The sequence below is a fragment of the Lichenostomus cassidix genome, chromosome 1 (genome assembly GCF_008360975.1).
Source record: "Lichenostomus cassidix isolate B80296 chromosome 1, HeHo_3.0, whole genome shotgun sequence".
Taxonomy (NCBI): domain Eukaryota; kingdom Metazoa; phylum Chordata; class Aves; order Passeriformes; family Meliphagidae; genus Lichenostomus; species Lichenostomus cassidix.
This window is the reverse complement of record NC_139479.1, coordinates 112,421,315-112,448,806: the sequence shown is the minus strand read 5'-3', so window position 1 is coordinate 112,448,806 and position 27,492 is coordinate 112,421,315. Positions and strand designations below refer to the sequence as shown.

Below are 27,492 nucleotides of genomic sequence, written 5' to 3'. Positions count from 1 at the left end.
TGTAAAATATTGGAAATAACATTTTATTTATTTCAACCACACCAAAAGTCTCTGATAGTAAATACCCTTTTGAAGTTAAAAAATAAACTCTGAAAGTATAAAATGGTTTATCAGGACAACATCTTTAGGTCTGGTGAGCATAAAACCTCCATAATGCATTAATTTCACAACAGCTCTGTGCTATCATAAAGAATCTGTAAAGCTAAGAGGAGAGGCATCTTATTTTTAAGAAATAGTGATGCTCTGCTGGTTTGAAGCTGAAACTGGCTAGTTGTGTTGATGAACTGGAGGGTAGTTCAGCAAGGTAATGGTTTATATTTTGAAAATAGATTAGATTTTACCTTCGTTGCTCTGAATGTTAGTAGCACAGGGAAGGCAATAAAGCCAACTTAGTTTAACTCAAACGTGTTTTAAGAATGCAGCTGTGACAGTTGAAAACTGTGCTGTGTCTTCTGATTAAATACAACTTTATGGGGGTTTCGGGTTGTGTTTTGGTTTTGTTTGGTTTTTGTTTGGTTTGGTCTTTTGCTTGGTTGGGGTTTTTTGTTTGTTTTTGTTGTTATTTTTTGTGGGGTGTTTGATTTTTTAGTTTTTTTTTTTTTAATCTCTATGCCCTAATGCTGTAATGGAGTTCATTTGGGTGGCTGACTGGACCTTCAGAGAAACCCACTCACTTCCCTGGATCTTGATCCTGCTTTTTGATCCCTATCAGTAGCTGGTCAGAAGGCAGAGTGTATTTATTAATTGACCTAATGGTGACTAAACAAAGTTTATTGATCCTTTTACTTCCTATTAGATGAAGCCTTAAGCCTTTGATCAGAATTTGCTTTTTCAGTGTCCCAGTTCTGTGGAGGGAATCCAGTAGTTCTTTGGTTTATGTTCCCTGTGGGAGCCTACTTCTTGAGTTAAGAATTCTTTCCTGTTGTCAGATTTCCAAATCTATGCTGAAATTTAGCTTTTTTAAATATTTCCTTCTTATAGGGATGGTCAGGTTTTGGTTGTGGTTTTCTTGGTTTTGTTTCTTATTTTTTTAATAATGGCATACTTGCTATCCATGTAGCAATAAGTTCCCTAATACCTTGCTGTGTTTTTACTTAATGCATTTTAGTCTGTGGAGAACAAGCTGAATTGTACAAAGTAGGCATAAAATTGGTACTGGACACTCTATCTTACAGAAATATGGGAATAGGAGAAATCTGATGTTCAGTGCAGTATTTTTCACAAATTTGATTGCTGCTCTGCCATGCTATTATTTATTGCTGCCCATGGAGGTATCACAGTACAAGATAATTTTCCTAAAGTTCTTAGGGTGCTGTCTGATACTTGTCTAATCTGTTTCTTGGGTAAATTATAGAGATGTTAAACTGTGGTTTGGCTTTTTTTGTCTGTTCAGTGTTATCCCTTAATTGATGGGTAAATTCTTCTGGCAGCATCCTCAAGAGTTACATAGGAATACAACTTTAAATTAGCTTCATTTAGAACTTTTTTTGTCCTTCCTTCTATCAGAAAGGGACACACAGACATCGTATTATGCAGGCAAATGCTGGTTTTGTTTGGGATTAGTTGTGTTTGTTTGGGGTTTTGTTTTGGTTGGTTTTGGGTTTTTTAAGTTGACATGGAGCACATGCAAGAGGAAATGCAAGTCCATGTGCTGTGACTGATATTTTATACCAGGGAGATTTCTGGGCAGCTATTTTTTTAGGAGAAAGCTACTTTCTACCTGTTACTTTGGTGATAAGGGATTATAGCTATTAATGTTTCACTTTCCTTCATAGAACACTTGCAGCTGGGCTTTAATTTATTTGGTTTTCTGCACATTTATGTAACTGCTGAAAACACCGGAAAGTTACTTCAGTGATTACTGCAAAATTTCTGCTGCTAATAATTTTGAATGCCCTGTGGTGGTAATAGGTGCAGGTTCCCCAACCATTCCTTCTTAATGGGTGGGGAACCTGCACCTATTATCACAGCAATGCCCAATATCAAATTCTCATTATTTCAATGTAAATTGTAGTTCATACTATTACTTCATACTATTTATTTTCAGTTAATAGTACCCCCTGTTAAGGAAAAGGTTTCCACAAGTCTTTCTCACTTCCCAATTCTTCTTCAGTGTACTTCATCTGTTTTTAGTTTGCCTGTTTCTAACAAATATCCATCTTAACTTATTCAGGTAGCTGTTTTCTTAAGTATTAGTGAAAGTTGAGTTTTATTCCACAGTTGAAAGTACAGCTCTTGTTTATTGGCTAATTACTTGGAACATAAACTCCCTTTATGTTCCAATTTTCTTGGAATGTAAAGGTAGTTTTCATATGTGCAGTTAAGGTGAGAGTATTTAATGAAGTAGTATCAGTGGTGTCATCATCTAAGTTTATTTTTTGCTGCGATTGTGTAAATAATATTTTTCACTTTAAGGTTGAGCGCTTTGATTGTATTTTGATAGCAGTTAATTTCAGTTGCAGTTTTAATCTGGGATGGAAGGAATCCAACTATTTTTAAATACCACAATGTGAAAATAATTCAGTAGTGCCCGCTGATAACAGATTGACTTGTTTTTTTCCTTCTACATGCAACTAAAGACATCCAGCTCACTTAGTGTCTTGCTGAATTGCAGTGGAGTTTGTTCTGCCTTCTCTGACTGTACCCAGAGAAAGTGATGTTCACTGTGTCTTTGCACAGCACAAAGCACTTCAGGAATACATTTCTGGTCTGCTATTTGATTTTAGCGTGGATTTTATTTTTTTTTTTAATTCCTGTTTGGAAATAATTTTTTGCCTCAGTTATATTGTTATTTTCTGTTAAATGGCATAGAAAGCTATTTCTCACTCAGTTCCAAAAGTAGTTGGCTACAGGAGGTTCCTTCCAACCAAAACCAATCTGTAGATTATAGAGCAGTGGGTATAAGGATGGAGTTCTGGTTTTTATTCTACTTTTTCTTTAATTTTTGTGCTAGCAAAAGTGAGACTGCAGATGTGACTGCATATTTAGGTTGGACAGGCAGCATTAAGAGCATGGCTTGTGAGTGTGCAATTAAGGATCATATTCCCTTATCCTTACCTGGTAGGGCTCTGCCTGTGGAGTTGAATAATATAAATATCTCTGTGTCATTTTATGAAAAGTTTATGCACTTTTCCTATAGAGGTAGTATTGAAACATTCCTGATAACTTTTCTGACCTCTTGTTTGGTTCAGGCATCCCATTCTGGAATGTTACTAATGGTGTCTGCTTCATGTGTGGATTTGTTCTGTAGAATTTCAGATTGCTGTGGAAAAAAATAATTTAGAATTTGACCAAGTAAATAGAAGTGCTAAAAAACCACAAGGCAATTAAAAATACTTACTATTTTGTGAAAAGTAAATAAACCATTTTTATGAATCCTGTCTTTGAGATTAACACTATTTTCAATGCTTCCCAACAGCACAGGGAGTTTCTTGCCACATTGTTTTATTTCAAGTCAGAAGAACCAAAAGTGTCACTTTTATCCTTTGATCCCCTCTTGTAGTTCATGTGTTTCTCTGAAAACCATAAAATTCTTTACTCTGTTTGGAAAAACAGATGCAGATTTTCCTGAAAGCTCTGCTGAAGGGAAAATGGGAATAAAAATGAAGCAATTGAGGGATCCCAACAGTGCTTTTGCTGCATAGGAACCACTGGTATTTGAAGGAGTTCATTTCTCTGTCATCTGCAGCACGGACAACACCAGCAGCAAATTACTTTGCAAGGGTTTCTTTTTTTATACCTGACTGCAAGCCCAAACTTTTCTTTAGATACTTGAGTATATTCTTGAGTGTTGTTCATACAGATCTCTATGTTGTTGATCATCTGCCCTTGCTCCTCCACCAGAAGTGAGATCTGGATAAAGAGTTCTTTCACGTCTTTGATCTGGTTCTCCAGATTGACCAGCTCTTTGTGTCTCTGCTCAATCTCCGACAGCTGAGCTTTAGTAATCTTGACTTCAGTGAGGAGATTTTCATTGAAAATCTCCCATTTTCCTTGCTGGAGCATGTCATTGACCTCCTCCTCAGACACCTCTTTGCCAGCCACCTCGAGCTGGCGGACGATGAACGTCCTGCACTTGTCCTGCTTGGCGGCGATGGCCTCGTTGTAGGAGAGCATGGCGTGGAGGTAGCAGTGGGACAGGAAGGCGTGCTGGGCAGCCAGGATCCTCACCGTGGCTCGGGCTGGCCCCTGCTCCTTTTCAGCTTTCTTCACTGCTTTGGCCAGCTCATCCAAACATTTTCGGATGTGTTCGGCTTGAGTTTTGATTTCTCTCGCTATGTTGGATTCCTTTTTGAGAACGCTGAATCTTCTCATGGAAGAGACGAGGCTTTTCTGTTGTTGGCTGAATTTGTTAACTTCTTCCACCAAATTATTAATCTCGTTCTGAAGCTTCTGGATTTCATGCAAGTGCCTTTCAGTGATGGGCTCTTTCTCATAAATAATGGCCTGCTGTTCAAACTCCTCCTGTTCCTCCTCTTGTACAGTTGCACCATTGTTCTCCCCAGCTAGCTGTAGTTCCTTAGCCCTCAGCTTAAGCTCTTGCAGACGGTCTCTCATGGCTTTTGTGGTCAGGATTCTTTCCTGGTTTATTCCTTTTTTTTTTTCCCCTCTTGCAACACAGGAAGTTAATTCCAATATCTTTTTTGTTCAGTTTATTTTGTTTCACTGTAATAAAAATGGAACAACAATCAATGTTAGTGGTTCTATGTATACATGAAAAGTAGGTTTGGAAATTAGAGCTACTTCCCTCTGCACCAAAGTAGCCATGAGTTGGAAATGGGGGATTTTCTGAACAAATTGTGATTTGTAGCCCAAGCCCATTTCTGTGGTAAATTTGTGATGTAGAGAACTTAGACCAGAGAAGTGCAAAGAGGACTTTTATTTTGGGGAGGAAGAGAGGAGCAACTCCAATTATTTTATCATTATTCTTTACTTGATGAAAATTAATCAACCTTTAAATCTTTTTGGAAATAGAATGTGCTTGTACTATTTTTAGATTCTCAGTAGGAAATATTTCAGTTTTTGAGGTTATAAGACAGACTTTTTAATAAATCAGAGTTCTGGCATGAATTTAGATTATTAATTTAGCCACACTCAAAACCCTTTCTCCATTTTCCTTCCTTCCTTTGCCTGGGGAGGTAAACAGGTAGTAACTGAAGCAGTTAACTCTGCAACAAAATAGAACAACAGAACTTTCTTCATTGAAGAACTCTAATAATTTAGCATGAAAATAGATTAATTTTTTTATGTTTTAAGTTTTTGTGGAGTTGAATCCATATCATTAATGTTGCAGCATGAAGATTTTCTAAGCCTTTTTTGAATTGCTGTTACCTATTTTTACACTGTTGTTTACATTCTTCATAAAATGGATTCAAATGTGCATTGTGCACAACAGTGAGACACAATTCAGTAATGTTTCTTATTTAGTAGCAAGTAGATAGTTTTGTTTTATTCCCTAGCTGTTGTGCAAACTTGACTAGAGAGATAATTAAGAGAAAGATATTTTCTAAAACACGCTCAATGGAAACTGAGTTAAACTATTTTTAATTCAAGGGAAGAAGGTACTTTTCCTGAAACTCTACATGACTTATTTCCTTGGACTGTGATCAAGAATGGAAAATTTCAGTAAGAAGTAAAATGTTCAGGACTAGAAGATTATGGGATTTTTTACTTAGAGTCTTCTGGTTGAATCAGATGTGCGTCTTTCAAAGGGCTCTTCAAGCATAAAGGTTAAACAGCACAATGCTATCTTTTGGCTGTTTTCAGAGCTTTTAGGGCAGTTCTCTGAAACAGTAGCATTTTATATGTGCAGCTCTTATTATGTCCTGATTCCATAAGTTTTTTTTTATTTTTTTTTTTTTTAGCTAACAGATGTAATATTTATGGTATCCAAAAGGATGCATGTTAGTAGCTGCAAAGGATCAGTCCAGTAACTTGTCAATATGCAAATGATTTTCTTGTATTTGAACAGTTCCAAATGATACTGCTCTGGTATCTCTGCTCCCATATGCATATTTAAAGTCTCTAAATAGATTTTTGCATAATAGAAGTAATGAAGTTGAATGGTGTGGACACGTCTTAAATCCGGGTTTCTGCAGAAGGATTAGCTGAAAAACAGAACTTGAAATGCTTCAGAGGTTAGTCATAAGAAAGAATGTTGGTATTCTACCCCAGTGTGAATTTTCCTTACTGCTGTTTTTTATTCCCTTAATGCCTTAATATTTGAATTTAGTGTTTGTTGATTCACATCAAGAAAATCCCAAAAGCCTGGCAATCATTAGAAGTTACAGTGATGCGCTGAGACTTGTGATCAGACAAGTTTGTGAGTTATTTACTGGAGAATGTTTTTCTGGGGTGGGGAAAACGCAAAATGTGTTTATTTCACGACAGTTAATGCACTCTTCCTTGCTGACCTTTTCTGTGGATGTCCCTGTGGCACAAGTCAGGCAGTTTCTCCCAGATCACATTCTTTAGGAATGTTCCAGCACTGCTTGGCACCACCAAGTCTGCCACAGGGAAAGTTCAGCCTGGGGCATGTGAAAGGACCAGGGCTGCTAACCAAGCCTCTCTGTTCTAGTCCAGCCTCACCCATCTGCTGACCCATGTGAATTTAGCAGGCCTGGGCAAACCTGGGATTAAAAGCAAGTTCTAAGGGCACCATTAATGCTTCTGGCATGAGGTGACAAGGCTTTGTGGTATCGAAGAGAATTAGTGCATTGCTTTGGAAATAGCTGTGCTCCTTGGGGCTGCAGGGAGGAACCTAACAGAACTACAAAGCAAATCCGCAAATATTGTTAAATGCCAAAGAAATAACCAGAAAATACTGGAGATTTTTTTTTTTCTTCTTTAAAGATCAGTCTCACAAAAGATTGGAATGTAAGCAATTGAATCTTAGTTTCATATCTTCTCTGCTGCTGGGCTTGCCTTCAAAGCCTGCCATTGAACAGGCTTGCCAATAGTTGTGGTTGATTATACTGGCCATTGGAGCACATGCTGGTTTCAAAGAAATAAGGATGTCTTCATGACAGAGATAACCTTGGAAATTGTTCTTGAGTGTTCCACAACAAGCTCTGTTCATATACTGAGTCCTTGCTTTTGTCCTACATGTTTGTATACAGGGGTACATCCTGTTTAATTTTGATTGAGATGAAAGCACTTCACCTTCCTTGAAGTTTTTGTCAGTAAATGGAGAACATGCCTATGCCTGTTCTTTAGAGTTGAGTAAATGGAAAATGTGGGCTGAAAGCACTCCAGGGACTTAGTGTGGCCTCTACATTCCCTGCCCCTTGCAGTGTTATTATCATGCAAACCCACTGGTGATTATGTTTGTTATTCTTGAAGCATCTTTCTAGCTATATGTAGTTATATATAGTTGACATGTTCAGAAATGTGATTTTCACATCCTTGTCAAATATATTTTAAGGGTATTGCAAGAGTCTTTGCCTTCTGATAACCTGGCTGTGTTGGTCCTCAGGGTTATATGAATCTCTCCAGTCAAACTGATGCCAAATGTGACTGGGAAAATCTTTATAAAAAGACAATTACCTCAGCACACTGACTGGGGAATAATAGATCCTGGTAGCTGGACCACCATCAAATGTGTCACGATGATAAAATATGTCCAGAATTCAAAGATAATGAGTTTGATGGAAATGGAATTTTTTGTATTATCTTCTCCATTAAAAAAACAGTCAAGTTGAAAGGGCCACTTGATTAATTGCAAAGAAACCGCATAGGATATTCTTCCACCTGTCTGATAAATTTATCAGTAGACCCAGGAAACATGGAGCCTACATGTAAAAGTAAGATATAGTCAACATTAACTTAAGACATAACTGCATATGTGAAGTAAGTAAGTTGGTCATATGCAAGTCTTTTGTTTCTGGTTGTGATTAGGTTGATTAGCTTTTTATTTGGCTTTGCTGGAATGTTTTATTTCTTCCCCAACTCTCCAAAGCCTCCTGTTTATTTTAATTTCCATAGTTTTGTTCACTATTTGTTAGTTATTCAGCACTTTGATTGAAGAGCCTGACAGCAAAGGCTCTGTTTGCATCTTATCTTTGATACAATTATCCTCCTTACCTTGGTTTTAACATCCTGCATACTCTTCCAGAGAAGAGGACTTGCAGGCAATCAAGGAACAGAATCCTCCCTTTTGGAGCTCTTTGAGATCTGTATTTGATCTGTGTTCTGGCTCATGCTGCCTTCTTTACCTCTGCTGAAACAGCTGGTTTGTGTTTGTTAGTGGCTTTTTGCTTTTGGGAGTTTTTTTTGCTTGGGATGTTTTTTATGATTGTACCAAATATAAGGGTAGGTTTGTTTTCCTGACCCTTAGCTGTGAGTCATCTAAGGGCACTGGGTAGGTGATGCTTTCAGGCAACGTGTCCCAGAGGAATTTCATGTTACATGTATTCCTAAACTTTTTTTTTTTTAATTAATTTCCAAGCTGCAGTGAAATTGTGTTATAGATCTGTTATGTGCCAACAAACCCACCTAATGTATTTTGGAGCTTAATGGCTGTCAGTAAATCTTGGAGTCACACTCTGGAACTTGATTACTGCTTAAGTGTCTTAAGTTAGTAACAAAAAATTAATAAGAGACATACACTATTTAAATGCATACAGTTTAAAATACTTGTAGCAGTCCTTGGGGAAAGCTGGTGTCTTGAAAGGAAATTCAGTTTGCTCCAAAGGTTGTGCTCTCTCATGTTCTCATAAGAAAAGAAGGAACTTGTTTGATGGTGTTTTGGAATCTTGCCTTGTTACTCAAAGATGTCTCTGAAGTAACTAAAGTAGTGTATCTTGCTATAAGTTATATTTCTTTTTTTAAAGATTTTCCTTTGACTTAGATACCTTGTAAACAAACATGCTTAAACCAAGGATTATGAGATGCAAGGTGGTTGGATGAAAATATCCTCTTAAGCATCTCTGTCATAACGTAAGTCCTTGGAAAAACATACTTAAAAATAGTTCTAGGTTCAAGTTTCTGATTGTGGGAAGTGTGGGAGTGGTTCAACAAGAAAATACCAAAGGCAGAGAGCTTGCCCTGCCTGAAAATATGCCATAGATGAGATGATAGTGCAAAATCAGTAACGTTTTCAGCAAAGAGAGTGACCACAACTTCTCTCTGGGCAACCTGTTTCTGATCCTCACCACCCTCACAGTAAGGAATTTTTTCCTAATATGTAATCTAAATCTTTCCTCTTCTAGTTTAAAACACTTCACCCTTGCCCTATCATCATCCACCTGTGTAAAACCTGACACAAAACTTCCCAGGGAAACCAAAATTGCCAGTATGTTGAAGAACAGAAATGCTGCATTCGAAGCAAGATAGCTTGGGAATTTTCTAATTAGTGTGAGATGGATCATGGGAGGTGGAGAAATGTGGATATTGAGTAAAAACAAGAAATTCAAATGTAATAAAAGCAATTAATAAAGTGGGGAAGAATTAGGCCAAAGTTGCTTGAAAAGTGTGACCAAATCATGCTGCTCTGGAGTGAGTTTACCAAGAGACATGGAGAAGGGGAAAACAGACTTAAAATAACTCAGATGTTCTTGGGCCTTTGACCACAAATTTGTAACACAGTCATGTTGTAGGCTATGTAGCTGTCTTGGGTTGTTTTTTTGCTATTTTATGAAGTATTTGGTTCAAAGATACACAGTGAATCAGCTGCAAATCTGAGCTTGTTCCTTGGAGTTTTGAAACCTTTGTTATGATTGTGTGGCTGCAGATGTGGACCAAGTGAGGAAAAGCATCAACCAGCGTTTCCATGTCTGCAGACAGCAGTTCTCATGTTCCTTCTGATCCTTTGAGTAATGGAAGGTGAGGAGTTCATGCTTTTGCACTGCCATAAATCCCAGAGAGGCTGATGGATACTGCACCTCGCTGACAAAACAACGATCTCAGTCTGCAAGTCACTTAGTCTGCAGCTGATTCTCTCTAATTGGTAATGGAATGCAGTATCCCCTGGTTCAAAGTAAAACTATAATGTTTTGATGGTGATTTTTTTCACCTATATAACCAGAGATTTGCTGTCAGTAGTGCTCTGTAAAAGTCCTCACAAACCTCCAGGTCACAGAAATCTAGAAAGTAAGTCATAATCTCCTCTGCCAAAGATCACATCATTAAGGTCCAAATATTGATATATTTTAAAGCAGTATTTGAAAATAAAATAGGAGCCAGAGAAAGGGCTGCAACAGCTTAGAGTAGAGGTGGAAGTCTTTCCATTTCATAGGATATATAGTTTAAACTCACACTTAACAGCTTTATATTGCTCTAAGTGGTTTGAGATATTTGTCTTTCTGACAGTAGAACTGCTGACTCAAAATTTGTACTGTGCAACATCCCACCTGCTTTACATTCCTATTTCACCTCTGTCAGACCACAGAGCCACCCATCACAGCCTTGGAACTCACCTGTAATAAATGTAAGCCTTTCCAGGCAGGTTTTTAAAGAACATACAGGCAATTTGAACTTAGTTTGACTAGGGTTTCATATATCAAGGTGAAATAGAGTATAAGCAAGCAATTCACTTTTTTTTTTTTTTTTAAATCTTGCCCAAAAATATATTGCAATATCTTGTATTGTCATTTGTTTTGGAATTACACATCTGGAAGCTGAACATAACATGCTTTATGTGAGCTCAGACAATTTTGGCTGCAGCCTGTTTGACCAAGAGGTGTGATTGAACTGATAGCAGAGCAGAGTGTGTCAAGAAACGTTTCCAGTAAATAGGAATATGATTCAGACCTGTGGTGAGAATGAGGCCACTTAACAAAATGAAACAAATTATAATTGTTGACGCTCTTGGTGACCAGTTCAAAAGGTAATAGGAGAATGAAGTTGCCTGGAGATACTGTAAACAGGAAGAGTTTAGAATGTTAGTTTTCACTATTCTCTTATTTAAATGTGGCCTGGAGGAACTGTCTAGGGAAAGGATTGAATTAGAGGAATGTCTCCTATAGCTCCCTGAAGTTGCATGAAAGCAGGCCAATAATTTTGTAGCACTTTATTCACTTTTTTTAATGGTAGTTTACCATAATATTCAAAGGATTGTTTTGCATAAGAATTGAAGGCATAAATTGAAATAAGCTCCTTTATTTGAGAGAGAGCCGTGTGTCTACCACTGAAAGTTACTGATGGGTTTGTCATTATTGTTAGCACTCCAGAAGGGGCAGGGTCTTAAAATGCTAAAGAAGAATGTGCTTGAAGGTCTGTTAGCACCTCCATTTGGAAGGCAGTCTGCAAAATGTCACCTGATAGAGCAGCCTCAGAACTTCTTGAAGAGTGCCTTCCATGGGACACTTGAAACTGTTGGTCTGTTCTCCTGTTTGTTTCTTAAAAGTATAAAGAATTCTGTTTTCCATGGCTTCCTCAAAAAGCATGTGAGCTGCCAATAACTGGAGAAGGAACAAGCAAAACAAGCTGACAGCTGATTTACTTTTGCCTGTTTGTGGGTCAGGAGTTTGACTTTCATGGATGTTAACATAAGCAAAGCATAAAGAGATGAACAAAGCTTTTCATGCTGGATCTGCTGAGGCCTTACTTCTCTGGAATAAAACATCCTTGTGATGGCTCTCCCCAGGATTGCCCAAGAAAAAAGTTAATAGATGAGAGATAAAAATTCCAAAGGGAAAAAGGTTAGAGCAGCATTTTGAAATAGAAGGTTCACTGTAGACTGAAGAATATGGCATTGTTCTTTCCTTTGCTTAGACTGCTGTTCAATTCAAAGGTTCTGTGTTTGTTTTCCCAGCTAATTCCATCCCTCAAAGCTATGGCTTCTTGAAGTAGCCTTAAAGACTAATTCTTCCTCTTAGGTAAACCATTCTCATAAAGATTCATTTTCCTACACTTGCTTTTAATCATGGTGATAGTTCTGATGCTGTAATATTTTGACCTCAGGGTTGCTCTGTTCTTCATGAATTTTGATGGGCACTATACAGGTCTGACTAAAAACTTTGGGGTTGTGATTGCTGATTCTGATTAAATGTAACCCCAAAAGTGGCACATCTAAGACATTTTTACAGCTTTTGTATTGTAAAGTAAACTTCTAATGCAGGTTTGTTTTTTGTTGTTTTTTTTCCCCGCTTTGCTCAGTAATTGGCATTTTATAGACAGGTCAAGGAACTTCCATAGTTTGCATTCAGACTTTGTTTTTCTCTGGCAGAAGTGTCTTCTAAGAGAAATATTGTCACTGAGCTGTAGATGTCACTTGTGCCAATGCACACATGCACTCCCTTTCCACATTGTTTCCCTTGACTCTTAAAGTTCAAAAGCTCTCCAGTTGCTTAGAAAAATCCTACTTGATATGAAAGCAGTAGGTGCCTACTTTTTCTTTATTTCTTGCATGAGTTAAGTTTGTTATACTGAGACAATTCAAATATACTTTATGTGAAATTGAAGTAAGCCAAGCATGATTTTATAGATGAAAGCTTCTTACTCAGCAAACTTAATATGATAAACTAACAGCCACTCTCCTGTGCTTTCAAGTATGTTTTGATATATACCTCCTACAGGTTTTTAAACATGAAAAATTGCTATATATGAGGTTCAACTGACTTGGAAAATTAAAATCAAGGTCTATCTTTTAAGATAACTGATGTATTCCCTAAAGAAGGTAGTTTTGGGCATGAAACTTGCCTCAAGCCCCAGTGTTCCTGTGCATGGGCAGCCGAGCTGTGAGTTCATATTCACCCACAGAAATACCTAATTTTTGCCAGGTAGACATATATTATTTTTATGTCTTGACACTTAGGCATATTTCCATCCTAAACCCCATTAGAAAAGCCTTTTTCTGATATTTGCAAATTTAGAAACATTCAGTAAGAGAAGAGTATTTACCTCTGAATCCTGTGCTGGTGGCTGTTGTTTTACCCTTTACAGAGGAGCTTCTGAGATTAAGCTTCAGTATAATCCCAAAAACATTTTTCCAGAATACTTCCCTGAGTAACGTGTCTCGAGTGACATTCCATGAAGTATTTCCTTCATTCCTCCCGCTTTTAATTCTTATATAGCTGTCCAAGTGTGATCATCTTCAGCAGTGGTAGAGTGAAACTGCCTTTTGCAACTCCAGGAGACAGGCAAATTGATTACTTTCTGCTTGGGGAATCTGGTTCTGCCTGTTTGCAAGCCAGCCCTGCTGGGAGGCGGATCCCTCTGGAGCGCCCAGCAGCAGGAAGTGCCTTGGAGCAGCTCCCTTGAGAAGCTGCAAGTGGAGCAGTGCCTACCTTGGAAGCACAAGTGTAAGTGCAGCCTTTGCTTTCTTCTAAAGCATGGAGGGAAAAGAAATCAAGGGCAAGTTGATCTATTCAGGAAAATAAAAAAAGTCCCTGCCGAATATGCCTTTTACTAGAGCGTCTTAAAAATATTTGATCTCCACTTAGAAGCTCAACCTAAAGTCTGAAGTGGGCAACGTGTCCAGCAGTAGATGGACCTGAGCAAAACCACTTCAGTTCCTGGGGAACTTTAGGTAGAGACAGCTATTTGGATATTCTCCAAATTCTCTGGGTTTTCCAGACACAGCACCTCAGCCATATTTTTGGAATGCAGTCGGTATTGCTGCAGAGAAGATGGAAACTAATTGACCAGAAAGACAAATATGACACCTTTCAAGGTGTTAGAGGTTAAAAATCAGCAGCTGCTGCAAGCTGTGGGATGTTAGTGTGAAACTGCCACTGAGCTATGCGGCTTACCAACATTTCATTCTGCTTCAGCTGTGCTTTGTGGGCTGTGCAGAGCAAGAACATCAGACATAGTGCAGTTACTTAATCTTCAGGTGAGGAAGGAATAGGCTGTGGCAACAAACACTGCTCAGAAATATTTCCTTCAATTAGATCTAGATGAATTGACAGCACTGCTGAGGAATGCTTTTTGAGACTAAGGGGCTGCACAGTAGGACTTTCAGACTGTAACAAAATAGGTTTTGTGGGGGAGAAAAAAAAGTGGAGATAAAATTGTTTCCAGTATTTTAATTACTTTCCATAGCTTTCTTGAATTTCATCTCAGTTTTCCCCTGGTTTAGCTTTGGTTTCATAGCTCGATACTGAGGGGACAAGTCTTGTTCTAGCTGGTTAGTAAGAAGAAACAGTGCCAGAGTAACATAAGCATATTGAAAATATCACAGGTTCTGTGTATGCACTGAGGAGCAGTTTGGGAATCCCTACACTAAATCATACTAAGTACTGCACTCTCTTTAAGAAATGGGAATTCATTATCAAGGAAGGGCAGGGAGAAGAGCCTTAGCTCTATTTAGCTCTGCAGGCCAAGCCAGCAAATTTTTGATTATCAGTAGAACATAGGGATTTTTATCCTCAGGATGATCATGAATAAGTGAATAGTTTGAAAGGTTTGGACCACAAATAGTTAAGAATGATGAAGACCGAGAGAGACTGGACATTTGAGAAGCTGCTTTTCTATGGTCTCCTTCATAAACAAATTCTTTGTGAAAAGAAAGATGAAAGATCAGATAATGAATCGTAGCTCATGAGGGTAATGGTTACAAGGAATGTGGGGTTTGGAGCTGTAGATACAACACAACTTTTTTCCTAATGTTTTTGAAGCTAAAAGCTCTCTTGGGAGTAAAATAATTAAGAACTGAAGCTCTCATACTGGGATTCTGGAGAAGAGGGAAGAATAAAGTCTTAGATCAAACTGAAGTGCTCACAAGTTCTGCTAACTGTGGAGTGAATTTTTACCACTGTTCCTTCCCAGCAAGGAGTTAACATAAATTCAGTGTGCAAGCTTTGGCCTAACATTCCCTAAAAACTTTGAGTTAAATGATAGTGACTTGAGATTTCAGGAGGAAGGCTATGATATCTGATTCCAAAACCTGCCACTGAACTCATGGAAGCCAAATATTTGTCTTCTTATCCAGAAAATTGAATCAGAATTCTGATGTCATTGAAATGTTGCTACAGTTCAGAGCAACGGTATTTTAGTGGAATTCCTTTATTAGAGAGAAGCAAGTGCAGATTTCATATTCCCTAATGCTATGCAGCACTTAACTTGAATTATTTCTGTTATCGAAAGTCCAAAATAAGGTTGAATTGTATTTTTATACTCCTGAAAGGTTGTCTTTCTTCTGGTGTCCTCTTTTCTACCATATATAAGTAACAAGACAATGACCTTCATCTTACAGAATACTTCTTTGGCAAGCTTTGTGGGTTTTTTTTGCTTTCCTCTATTTAATGAAATAAGTTTTTTAGAGCAAATCATGCAAGTTTCTCCCTCTACATGTTCAGTTTTACTTAGGAAGAGCAAGTTCAAAACATTGTTTGGCATCAGAGAGAAATGCTGGGCAGCAAGCAGAGCTGAGATGATCCTGAAGCATTTTTACACAGGGAAATGCTCGTGGCTTGGGAAGTTGCAAAACTGTGAACTTTCATCCAGAGACTCCAACAGATTGTACTGTGTTGCTTTAGATATAAAACAGTATCCACTTTTATGTCCATCTTCTTAGCTATAAATACAATTGCTTTCTCTAGAAATAGTTATTAAATTACTACTACACACCTTAGTGATTAATGTTAGTATCTGATCAAAATGGTGCACAGACTAACATGTTTATTAAGTAGAAAAAGTAATTAATTCAAGCTGAAGTAAGGCATCCTGTCTTTTCTGTCTCACTCTTCCCCTTCTTGTTCCTACTTTTGACACAAACTCAGCTTTTGGAGATCTGAGAGCCTCTCTTGTGTCAGGATGCTGAGTGTTGTTTTTGATCTTCCCTCCAGGCTGGCAAATAAGCAGGACAGAGAAGGAGCTCTGTCAGAAGCAGATGTGATTGAGTCCTTGTCTCTGGAAAAGCTGGTTAATGAACACAAGTGTCTCTGTCAAATTGTAAGTAGATTCTAAGATGCTATGTTTTCTCCTATCTGTGTAAAGCTTCCATTAAGGTAGGAAATTGTGCTATATAGCATAAAACTGAAATATCGATGTAATATTCACTGTCCTGTTAAGAAAAAATAAGCAGGAAATCACGGGGCTGGCGGGGGGGGGAAGCCAAACCCAGAAATCTGCATGAAGGCTACTTAATATTGGTCAATATTTCAGATTATTTATCCAAATCAGTAGTCCCTGAAGTTTCCTTTAAGCCTTTGTTTAATTTACCAGTTTCTTAGGTATGACTTTACTTCAACAGTCTTTCTGATGGCAGTAGAAAACATTTTGAAAGATAATGAGAGTTACGCTGTTATTAACCAAAATAAGAAGGCAGTTCTACAAAACCATTTCAGCTCGTATTTGGGTTTAAAATTTAAAAACAATTTTAATTCATTAGGGAGATTTGCAATACTAGATATTACTATTATCTTCTCTAGGAACTTGAGTTAGAGCAGTGCATAGCTCTGTTTATTATGTCATGACTCTTCAAGTGCTTTCCTTCAGTGAGTCCACTTTGCACTATGCACATGCAGCAATCATAAAAATCAAAATTACAAGTTATCCTTGTTTTTTCCAAGGAACTCGTTTGACAAAAATACTTTCTTGAAAAATAGCAGTAAAAAAAGGCCTGAAAAATACCAGTATATTTCAATTCTTCTGAATTGCTTCATTTCTGACATATGCCAGTAAAGTGCTCTTCTTTTTCTTTATTTGTATCTTGTGTATAATTGGGAAAGAAACCAGATCACACACTCTTAGGAATGTTTCATGCTCAAATGGGCACCTTCTTTACCAGGCTCTTTTAAGATAAACATGGTCCCAAATTCCTTCACTAGGATGACTCATGAGGTCAGTTTATACAGAGGCCTTGTGAAATAAGATTTAAAGTTTGGCAAGGACCAGAAAACCTTAATTAGTTTTCTACTGCATCTTTAAATTTCCCCACAAATTATTCAAGCAAATGGAAGGCGTAATTTGTCTTGCTGTTGGACAGTGTCAGTGAGAATGACCTTCCTTGTTTCTTATTTAATATGTCTGTATAGTCCATATTTCTAAATGTTTATATTTTGTAGCCAAACTGTAGCCAAAATGAAGAAGAAATTATTCTTTTCCTGTTTGCAGTTTCACTTTATGTTTTTGAAGGCTTTTATCCTATCTCCTTGAAGTGTTTTAACCTCAAAGGAACCAGTCTTGGACCTTCAATGTTTTCTTACCAATTGTGTTTTCATAACTATTTTCTCAATGAGCTTTGCACTTCACTTCCAGTAGATTTGCCTAGATCATGTTTCTCTCACTTGCTACTGAGAGTAAAATGACAAGTTTTTCTGCAGTTGAGGTGCAATGCCTGTTCTGATGTAAAAAATTGAATTGGTTTGACAGCTTTTTTGACAAATGCACAGAAATTATTTATCCCTGCAGTGCTTATGGACATACTGAATTTTTTTTCATGAGCTGAAGTAAAGCTGATTCTCTTTCACCTCAGATTTTTCCCTTTTGACTGATAAATACACCATGGACTATTTATAACCCATACTTCTCATGATTTTGCAAGCTTCACAGTAAACAGTAATTGTTCAGCTAATTTCTTGGTTTCATTCAAGGAATGTCATCTGAACTGCAAATTTTTTTTCCCTCCTTTTCCATATATTTACAGGAACCTTGCTCAGCGATCATGGGCTGTGGGAAAAAAATCGATAAATCAATCAAAAAGGGGTTATTTTGGCTTCTCCATATCATAGCAAAAGATTTTGATGCCTTACATGAGCGCATCCAGAGAGACACTACAGAGCAAAAAGCATATGAAGAGCAGAAGAAGCTGGAACGAGCTGAGCGAGTGAGAAGGATACGGGAAGAGAGGTATTTTGTCTGTAATTCCTACTCCATCCCTTCCTTCCTGCTCTAAGATACTTGGTTCATTCCTGTACATAGATCTTATGGGAACCAAGTTACAAGGATTTAAAGCTTACAAGCCAGGAATTTTTCTTTAAGGCCTACAAGTTTTTGCCTATTCACCCCCTTTAATTGATTTGTTCCATGCTGGAAATGTACTGTAAAGGAGAATTGCAAGGTAGTTGTGGGATAAATTTGGCCTTACTGATGTAACTTCACAGAAGGCTGACCTAAAAATAATTCATGTAATAATTTTGAAATATATTCATTAAATAAATGAATAATTCATTTTAATCTGAAGTTACCTTCAAGTGTGTTCTAAAATAAACCATTAACTTCAGTTAGACTCTGTAACCCATATGTCAATATCAGAGGCTAGATAGGAACATTTATTCAACACTATGCTTAATAAACTTCAGGATATCCAACAGGTGAGGCATGAAGAAACTAAAGATGAAGCAGTGAGGGGCAGCAGGACAAGTGATTTACTGCTCCCCTTCAGAGCCCTTTCTGGTCTTTAGCATCTTGCTGTGGTTCCTGTGAAGGACTGATGTGAATCATTTTACTGGGGCATTCTTAAAATATTTGCTGAGCACCCCTGTCCTGTGCTCTGCCTTACATGGACAGAGAATTGTGAGTCTCACTTACTGTGAGAAGTGGCTGTGAAGCTGTTTTGGTTCACTTCAGCAAGTAAATGACTAAAGTACATTTTAAACAGCTGGAACTTGACATGGTCTTCATATATAATTCATAAACTTACCAAAAAATTGCTATGTTCCAAGTCTGCCTAATGCCCCTACACAGACAAAACCTCCTGACCACGTTGGATTGTGGTGGGTTTATGCCACAGTGAGAGTGTAGTGGGGAGGACTGACATTGTTCTCTATAAAATTTATGGCTTCTTGATAATTCTTTGTTCATTCTCCCCCTTTCTCCTTCCCCTGCCCCAAAAAAACACCCCACAAAACCACTGAAACAATGTAAAAACAATGCCAAAGGGAAAAAGAAGAAGGAAATGTACCTGAAGAGGAAGACCCTGAGCCTGGGAAATGTGGAAACCCCTTCCAGCCTATATCTACTGTAATTTCTGAGGTAGGAGAATATGGGGGAGTCTGGATAGGTTTAGAACTATCACTAACAGATGTCTGAGAGAGAAAATGGTAATTTAAAAGAGTTGTCCTAAGTATGTCTGCACAGCACTTTTTAAATTTTTATTTTAATCTTGGCAGTCTTGTTTTGTGTGCATTGAATCAATGTTTTGTTGATAAGAAAACCTCTATTATTGATTTGGGGACAAAAGTTTTGTAGACACAGTAAAATAAATGTAAACACATGACTGAACATGTTTCCTAATTAAACTCTTGGGGATTCAGAAGTGGAAAATATTCAAGGTCTGTTAGTTTATTGTGAGGTGTTCTAGTGATGTAGTGAGTCATATCAAATCTCCCTGACTTCTTCAACTATTTAGACTTCTGAGCATAACCTCTTTTCAGTTGAAAACAGACTCTTGAGAATTTTCATTAGTTTTGAAAGATGAAAATCACATTCATATACTAAAGTATCCTTAACCTGTGTTTCTGAGTTCATATTTTTTTTATTCAGTTGCCTGGAGATAACATAATCTAAAGAAACACGTAAACTTTTCCAGTAAGTAATTCAAACATTTGCTTTTCTCCAAGACAAAAGCACCCATATCCACAGAACATGTCAAGGCAGCTACCTACACAATAATACATTTAGTAGTAAAATACAAAGCAAGAAAATCAAGGTGCAGCAGTGAATATTGCAAAGATGGGGATTTAGTAATGGAGAATTGTGAAGCAGCCTGTCACTGAGGTTGTATGACACAACAGGTGTTTATCTACACTGGGATAGCATTTTCTGGAGACTTAGGCTCTGTGCATCTGTATTTTTTTTTAATTAACACACTAAAAAAAAAAGTAATTGAGGAGGAAAAAAGTAGTTTTCTAACCTTTTGTCTTTTTGTTATTAATTCCCCCTCACTTCCTCTGGACAGGACATTGGAACTTTAATCTCTTCATCTATCTGAAAATAAATTCTATCCTATATGTAGGATATTTTAGGAATATTTTTGTTTTTTATGAACTTTCCTGTCTTACTAGTCAGTTTACAGCCCTAGAAGTAATTTTAAAAAACCTTGTACTTTTTGTTAGAATGAAAAACAGCTGGAAAAGGAAAAGAAGAGGCAAAAGTTGGAGACTGAAAAGGCTACAATTGTCTTGAAATCCCAAGCAGAGCAGGACCTCTTATCAAGTAGCAGTAGCCAAACCACAAATGACAGCAGGCTGGAAAGGTCCAACTCTACAACTGCCCAGCTTTTGCAGCATGCAGAAGAGAGTGACCAGCAAGCCTCAGAATGCCTTGACTCAGGTAAAACTGCTGCTTTTAATGTCAGTCCATGGGATTTTTCACATTTCTTCCTTCTGTCTGTATTATTTTTCATGATGCCACACATCAGTGTCATCTATTGAAAAGAGTAGTTTATGTAAGTTGAATTTCTTTATGGAAACATAGAGTTTGCATATATTTTATGCCTACAGTTTATTTTCTATAGCAAAATTTAGTGTGATTTACATTTCCCATAATTTTGTGTCTAAGTTTGGACTGAAAACTCTGATGTATCTCCTCAGCAATGGTATTAGAATCTTATCTAGGCTATTACCTGAGTATAACTGTAGAATATATAATGTTTTATTTCTGTTTGCTGTAGATAACGGTAAGAAAAAAAGTAAAAAACCCAAATTAAAAAGGGGCCACAGAGTAGAACCTGTTAATTCAGAGGACTCTCTTCCCAAAAATCCTACACCACCACCAGCTCTTCCACCAGGTAAGTGTAAAAACAGTAATTGATGTCTCAATTTGTGGTTGGTAATCCTTTAAAAGTCTCACTTGTAAATGATAAAACTGGATTGGCCTTCATGCAGAGGGGAGCTGCTAAACCTTCCTCTCTACAAAATCTTTGATGCAGATTCCCACTTCATGATACAAACTTTCAGCAGAATTGATTTGGCCTATTCCATGGGGGAATTTTATTTTCCCAAAAAAAGAGTCAGAGACTTGCCTGCTCCCTGAAATTGTTAAAAATATCAATTTTTTAAGGTCAATCAGTTTATTTTTAAAGTATTTCATAATTATTCCCCATGGATTCAATGTAGTACATACTTGGGCATTTCTAAATGCTTTGATTTCTCCCAAGGAGTTCTGGCTGCTGTACAGTTCAAAATAATCCAGTGCAGTCATGGAATGCTCTGACAGTCTTTGTTTTCCTTCAGTTGGATGGGGAACTCCCAAACTTAATAGACTTCGAAAACTTGAGCCTCTGGGTGAAACTCATCATCCTGGTAATTCAAAGTATTCTGGGTTTTGTCCCTTTTGAAACCATTCTCCATTGTCCATTTGCTTCTACATTCACTTCATCCTTCCTCTGTTTTTCATTTCTAAATTCCAATTTTCATTGACCCAAAACCTTTCCCTTTTGCTTAGTAGAAAGCATCTTTTTGATTTTTCAAGTCTGATTTTTTTATTAGGAAAAAGAATGAGTTCTCTCCAGTTCCCTTATAAAGTTTAAAGTGGCATGGGATATCAGAAGTTGTTAATGATCTGAAGGTATTTGCACCTAAAAATTATAAAATGACATTACAAAGAGTAGTGGGACCAGTTACTTTAAGAGTCCAAATACATATTGCATTTAAAATGAAAATTTCTAACTGGAAATATCAAGGTTTAATAAGCAGAGTGTTGATTTCTTGCTTCACAAATGACTATTTTCTGGTTTTGGAAGATCATGGAAGATTGTTTTTCATATGCTGATACTGCATTTTTCCCTGAGTTTGAGATGATAGTTTCTTCATTTTTCTTACATTTTTGCTTTTCAAATTTTGAAAAGTCAAGTGAATTTGGAGACATCTGAGACACAAGAACAAGGAGCTTTTCTGCCAAAGGCTCAAAAGATGCCTGAAGGGGAAATAAGATTTCTTAACCCCAAAATATTTATTTCTCACAGGAATGAAAATGGTGCTTAAAATGTGATTTGTAATCTTAATCATAAACCAATCTTGCTCTTTTTTTAAAGGCAAATAGAGAGAGAAGGCGGCAAGAAAGGAAAGCCAGATGAAGAGGTAGGGAGGGGAAGAAAAGGAACTCAATTTTATCTGTGCCTAAGGGAGGTGTTCAGTTCTGTAGCAAGAGCATGGGTGGGACAAAGAGGGAAAAAAACCTGCTTAAGCTAGGTGTTAATTTGTAAAATAAATACAATTATTCAATAATTTTGGAAGCTAACAATGGCAAATATGTTGGTAGGGAAATGATCTCTTGACCAGAGGTATGAGAGCAAACTTTAAGTATTCAGAACTTTGCAGCTGAATTCAAGATATTCCTTACTCTGTGCTGAGATTTGTTCTTTTTTGCAGGAGTTTTGAACCACTCACAAGATTCACACTTGCAAATCCTAGCAAGAAAACATATATTAGGAAAATACAATTTATAAATTAAAAAAGCTTTTCACATGCATAATCCAGCACTGTCAAACCTTTAGTTAGGTCCTGATAAGAAGCATCATTTATTTATTTTGCTTAAAGCAGCTGTGGTTCTTTTTTTAACTCTGTCAATTTGAGATCTGTAGAGTCATTTAGATGGGAAAGGACTGTTAAGGTTCTTGAGTTCCACTGTTAACCCAGCACTGCCAAGTCCATCTTGCACTGATTGAACTTCCCAGGTCGCCTTGCCCATTTTCTGGCACACAACAGTGGTTTTCAATGAATTCTTACATATTTTGCACACTGAGAACCTGTTCCTGGCTGGAAACTCATTTGAGTTTCCCTAAGACCAGTGGGACCTACCTTTGATTTTTATTTTTTTTAAACAATAATCCCTGAATTCTCTCTTTCTGAAAATTTGCTTCTTTTTAGTTGTCCCTTCAGCAGAGAAATAAATCAGTGTTGATTTTTTTTCCTTCCCCCAGCTTTGCCCAAAATCCAAAGGTGGGTTTAAAAGTTTTTTCAGACATTCAAACTCTGTAATTATACACTTATATTCACTAAAGACTGCAGTTTTTCCAGTCATGCTAATAATTTTGGCACAACACTAGGTAATGGGCATCTGTTTATTGTCAGTGGAGGATATGTTTAGAAGAATGACAAACCTCTTTGATGATAGGAGGTCAAATTCTCTGCCAGTCCTAAAGTGGTCTGCCTGACCTCAAGAAACTGGTGAATTAAACCATCCATTGGACCTCAGAATTGGACCTTCATTGACCTTAAAATCGTTTGTTGCAGTTTTTTTGCTGCTGTAACTGTAGTGCTATAGAAATGAAAACATTGACAACAATAATATAAAAGTGTTTCTAATTTTGCTGATTCAATGTAAGGGTAACTAAAACCTTCATCCTACAGACATGTCCACATATTCTCAGGGTAGTGTAATCTAGCTTGTTTGCTTTTGTTAATTTTAGCTCAGGAATGCAATTTGAACAGAAGTTATTGCATCGGTAGAACAAGTGGGATATATTCTTCTTGGGAAATGATGATTTATTAAAGCTGAATTTTGTGTTGGCAGTCCATCAAGGCTTTTTTGGGGAAGAGGCGGTCTGTATAAACAAAATTGAGATTTGAATGCTTCAAAAAGCTGCTTTTATTTTTTTTTTCTTGATTTCTACCTGTTTCCTCTTACCATCTTCCATATTATTTTGTTTGTGAAGTGCTTTGCATGTTTCAGTCTGCATGGGTTTCTTATTTTATATCCATTACAGATGTTTGAGAACATTTGTTATTCTCTTCTGATGTACTTATTAATTTTGTCTTGAACCATTTTACCACTTTAAATTCCTTTATTGACAAAAGGAAATGTTGCAGGTTTATATAAAAATTCTTAAATAGTTCTTTCAGAAAGTTGCTATGGCTTGCACGATAAATATGTAAAAATGGTCTCAAAATTTTGGATGCTGCAGTTTTACTGTTACTGAAAAGTATATTGCAGTGCAGCCTTGACTACAGCAACCTACAAATTTCAGTGCTTCATTTTCCCAGTTGTTATTTGTACACTTTGGATTTTTCCTTTCCTATTTTTAGGGATGTTTACAGATCACCTTTGGGCTTGATCTTGCAAATGCTGACGCATGTGTAACAAAACGTAATTAAATGGTCTTTTAGCCAGTACATCTCTAGACATTAATTAGCACCAGCTTTGAAAGTTGCTTGGAGGAATTAGCTCTAAACTTGTGGAATACCTGGTTTCATTCAGGAAGCAAGGATTTAGTAAACATTCTTTGAGGAAGGTAGGCGGTAGGTGACAGATTGATGTGTTTATCTACTCTGGAATTTCTTCCACAGATTTCTATGGAAAGCCTCTGCCCCCGCTGACTCTGCGCCAAAGACCCAACAGTGATACCCATGATATCATTGCTTAACTGGAGCACAAAGAGAATTTAAAAAACATACTTTAAAAATCCTATCATTTTTTTTCCCCTTGATGGGAAATTTTTAAAATGACATTTCATCAGTGCGTTGCAAAACTTGGTGACAACTGAACATGGAGTTCATCCTGTTTTACTTAGGTGGTCAGACTTTGTAATTTACTTCTCACATCACCAGCTCTTCTTCAGGATTTATTTGGTTTACTTGTGAAAAGACATGGCTGTAAGCCTGAAGAAAAACACCTTCAAGATCCCATACTACTGGATTGTACATTCCCACCAAGACCTTTCTCTAGGTGCTCTGCAGGTGTTGGTAGTTTTTCAGGGAAAAAATGATTCTAAAGCATTTTGTAAGATTCCTGTATGATAGGGTGAATATAGAAAGGTTAAACAAATATTGAGTATATTTTTCTACCTTTTTATAAAATGAGTTGAAAGTTTGAGTGAAGCTGTGTACCTACTACCAATAAAATGATACCTAGGAAGCATTAGAAAGCTGATAGTCAAGAGCATAAAAATAAAATGTGTTTGACTCTTATATTTGTCTTACAGTATGAATACCTTTTCTTAGGTATTACATTACATATTTCATATTTCTTGCAATCTGAAGCAGGGGGTAAGATAGAAGGAAAAAAATAAAAGAAATTTTATACAAAATAATGCTATTTGAACTGTCTGGAAGTTTTCTTATCTGTTTTCTTTGTTTTGTTAACTGAGTTTGGCATTGGTAATAAATTCTGTGGAAAAAATAGAGTTGAATACTGTATTGTCTACTACAACAAATGAGAAAATTGCACAAAGTGAGAATTTTGCACTAATTGAATCATCAGTTTTGGTGGAAAACTGAATCAAACAATATGCAGAACGAGCTTCAACAGTTTTTAATCTCAATAACTAAAATAACTCAGTAACTAAAATAAAATCTTGCAAACTGAAGAAACCCTGGGTTTTTAAGGATTTATATAATACTCCCATATACTGTGTTTATTTACATTTTGAAAATCACATACAAGTGATACCTAAACAACAAGGGTTACAATTTGATATATTCCTATTTAAATGTTTTACTGTTACATTGGAGATAACAAATAGTGTATTTGTAAAAGTTCATTTTTCTGCCATTTAATGACAGACAGGATGAAACCCCCATTCCTAGGGCTTTTTAACAAGCAGTATTTGAGAGTTTTTTATTATGGTCTGTCTTCAATAACATGGTTTTACCAAATGAGTTTAGATGTTAAAACAATGTGGTGTATTATGTGTTCAGCACTTTGGTATTGGAAATCTTTGCCATACACCCCTTACAGCAAGGAGTTGTACAAACATCTGCCATATTAAAATGGAATTATTAAGATTTTTAAAGAATAGGGTGGCAGATGGAAAGGTTGGAGTCGCTGGAGAGGTTTGTTCCTCTAAGTCTGCTAGTTTATAGAAAGGATAAAGCAATTTCTATGGGACTACCAGCATGAGAATACTTTTGTTGTATTCCAATACTGTAACATGATTCAGTTGAATTGTTCTCAGGATTTGGTCATTTTCCCTTCAGACAAACACAATTCTGAGTGGAGGGGAGGTTGCACAAAAATTTATATGTGCAGTCTCAACTTTACTAACACTAGCACTGTTACCACTTAAGGTTTTGGCTTAAAGACTCTACTTCTGCAGACTTTTTTTTTACAGCTTTTAGGAATGTATTACCCTTTTATTTTCCCTCTTCCCTAAAATAAATTAATGGAAGTCTTTATTAAAAATAAAGCTAAACACTGCTGTGGTAACAAAATCTGAGAAATGAAAATGTTGATGCTTATATATGAACTGTGTGTTGTGTGTGTGGACACATGTATCATTTTTGATTTTTGCTTTTTAAATAAATTTTACTAGTATGTGACCAAAGTACTCAAAAAATGTTTTTTAAGTTTTCGTTTTATTAATGTGCTTTGTAATTATTTACTATGGTGGGGTTTTTATCAGTAATTTATACTGCCATGACTTTTTATTTGCTCAAGATTACAGTTATGTATAGAATAAAACTAATGCAAAGCATCAACATGTTTCCTGTATTACCATAAATTTACAATTTTTGGAAGTAAGTATAGACATAAATATTTAAGGGCTGCAAGTCTCATTTACATTGCTAAAATGTACAAAATAGAGACCTTATAGAAAGAACCTTTGCATATTTTTGCAGGAGAAATGTGATCAAATTGAGAATGTATTGATAGGTAAGTTAGGTGTAGATATATACATATAAAGTGCTTTGATAGTGCACTTAACATTTGAGAGATAGTTGTGCGGCTGTAAATTGAGAGCACAAATTACATTCTTGTCTTCAGTAACATCACTTTCAAAAGTATCAGTGCATTCAGCTAAGAGTACATGAACTTAAATACAGGAGTGGTAATGGTAAGGATTCAGAAATTCACTATTGAAGCAGAACATTTTGTATTATCTATGTATAACATTTTAAAAACATTTCAAACAAAATATTTTAAAGGTAAGTTACATGTATTTTCTTATATGGCACTGGCCTTGGCAGAATCTCAACCACAGCCAATTTTTTATACCAGTTTTGTTCTGTATCTGTTGGTAAAACTCACTTATCAAAAGGCCTTTCAGGTTTCTTTTACATTTGATATATAGGAGGTCTCTGTTTTGCCTCCAGGCCCTTTGTCACCCTCCTGATTGAAACATTTTAAATAAGCTTTCAAGCTCGATGCTAATCTGCATGAGGTGAGAAAAAAATGCTCTTAGTCTTCATTAGCTGGTGCCTGAAACTCAAATATTTATTTACACGATAGCACTCCTGCCTTTACCTTTGCAACCCTTTCCAGTCTGCATTTCAGAGGCTGGGTTCAGCCTGCAGAAGCTTTAATTAAACCTGCTCTTAAACAAGCTCGCTGCTTCCACAGGGCTTGCTCTTGATCAGGGAGTTGGGAAATGCTGATGCTCAAGAGAGAAAGGTAGGTTGGGATTTGTTTTGCTAGGATACAGATATTGCAGCGAGAGATGGCCGGCAGAGCAGGATGCCCTTCCTTGGAGGGGAAGTTGGAGCAGTTTGCAGAAACCCTGGTTCTCTTCAGAGCAGAGAAGCCTCAGGTGTTAGTGCTGCTAATCCAGTGACAATCGACAGGGGTACAGTGCTCCTGGTTCCTGTTCCAGGAGAGTGGTTATCTGAAAAGTGTGTGTGAAAAATTTCTGTGAGGAATTCCCAAGCCGCCAGCAATTTCCCAGGGCAGTAGCAGTAGTTTAAGCTAAAGCTGATCTGTGTGGTTCACCAGAGATCAGCTCCAAAGCCT

General features: G+C 36.9%; 2 protein-coding genes across 6 annotated transcripts in view; one reads left to right on the top strand and one right to left on the bottom strand.

The window, feature by feature from the left end:
- ARL13B (ARF like GTPase 13B) overlaps window positions 1–26,243 on the top strand; it is a 33,257-nt gene extending 7,014 nt beyond the window's left edge. For 2 of the 5 annotated variants that reach the window (XM_085077024.1, XM_085077014.1), the window contains exons 5-11: window positions 15,729–15,834; window positions 17,531–17,733; window positions 18,765–18,858; window positions 19,941–20,157; window positions 20,498–20,614; window positions 21,060–21,128; window positions 24,114–26,243. In XM_085077024.1, coding sequence (XP_084933150.1) covers window positions 15,729–15,834; window positions 17,531–17,733; window positions 18,765–18,858; window positions 19,941–20,157; window positions 20,498–20,614; window positions 21,060–21,128; window positions 24,114–24,190 — 883 coding nt within the window. In that variant the 3' untranslated portion in view covers window positions 24,191–26,243. Of the gene's footprint in view, window positions 1–15,728; window positions 15,835–17,530; window positions 17,734–18,764; window positions 18,859–19,940; window positions 20,158–20,497; window positions 20,615–21,059; window positions 21,129–21,859; window positions 21,906–24,113 lie in introns of all 5 variants that reach the window. The other 3 variants (XM_085077035.1, XM_085077055.1, XM_085077044.1) reach the window with 3 other exon arrangements.
- STX19 (syntaxin 19) lies at window positions 3,323–13,106 on the bottom strand. The gene is made up of 2 exons (XM_085077065.1): window positions 12,841–13,106; window positions 3,323–4,665 (listed from the first exon to the last, which is right to left on the bottom strand). The coding sequence occupies exon 2, from the start codon at window positions 4,555–4,557 to the stop codon at window positions 3,679–3,681; it is 879 nt and encodes a 292-aa protein (XP_084933191.1). The 5' UTR covers window positions 4,558–4,665; window positions 12,841–13,106; the 3' UTR covers window positions 3,323–3,678.
- Window positions 26,244–27,492: the final 1,249 nt, after the last annotated feature.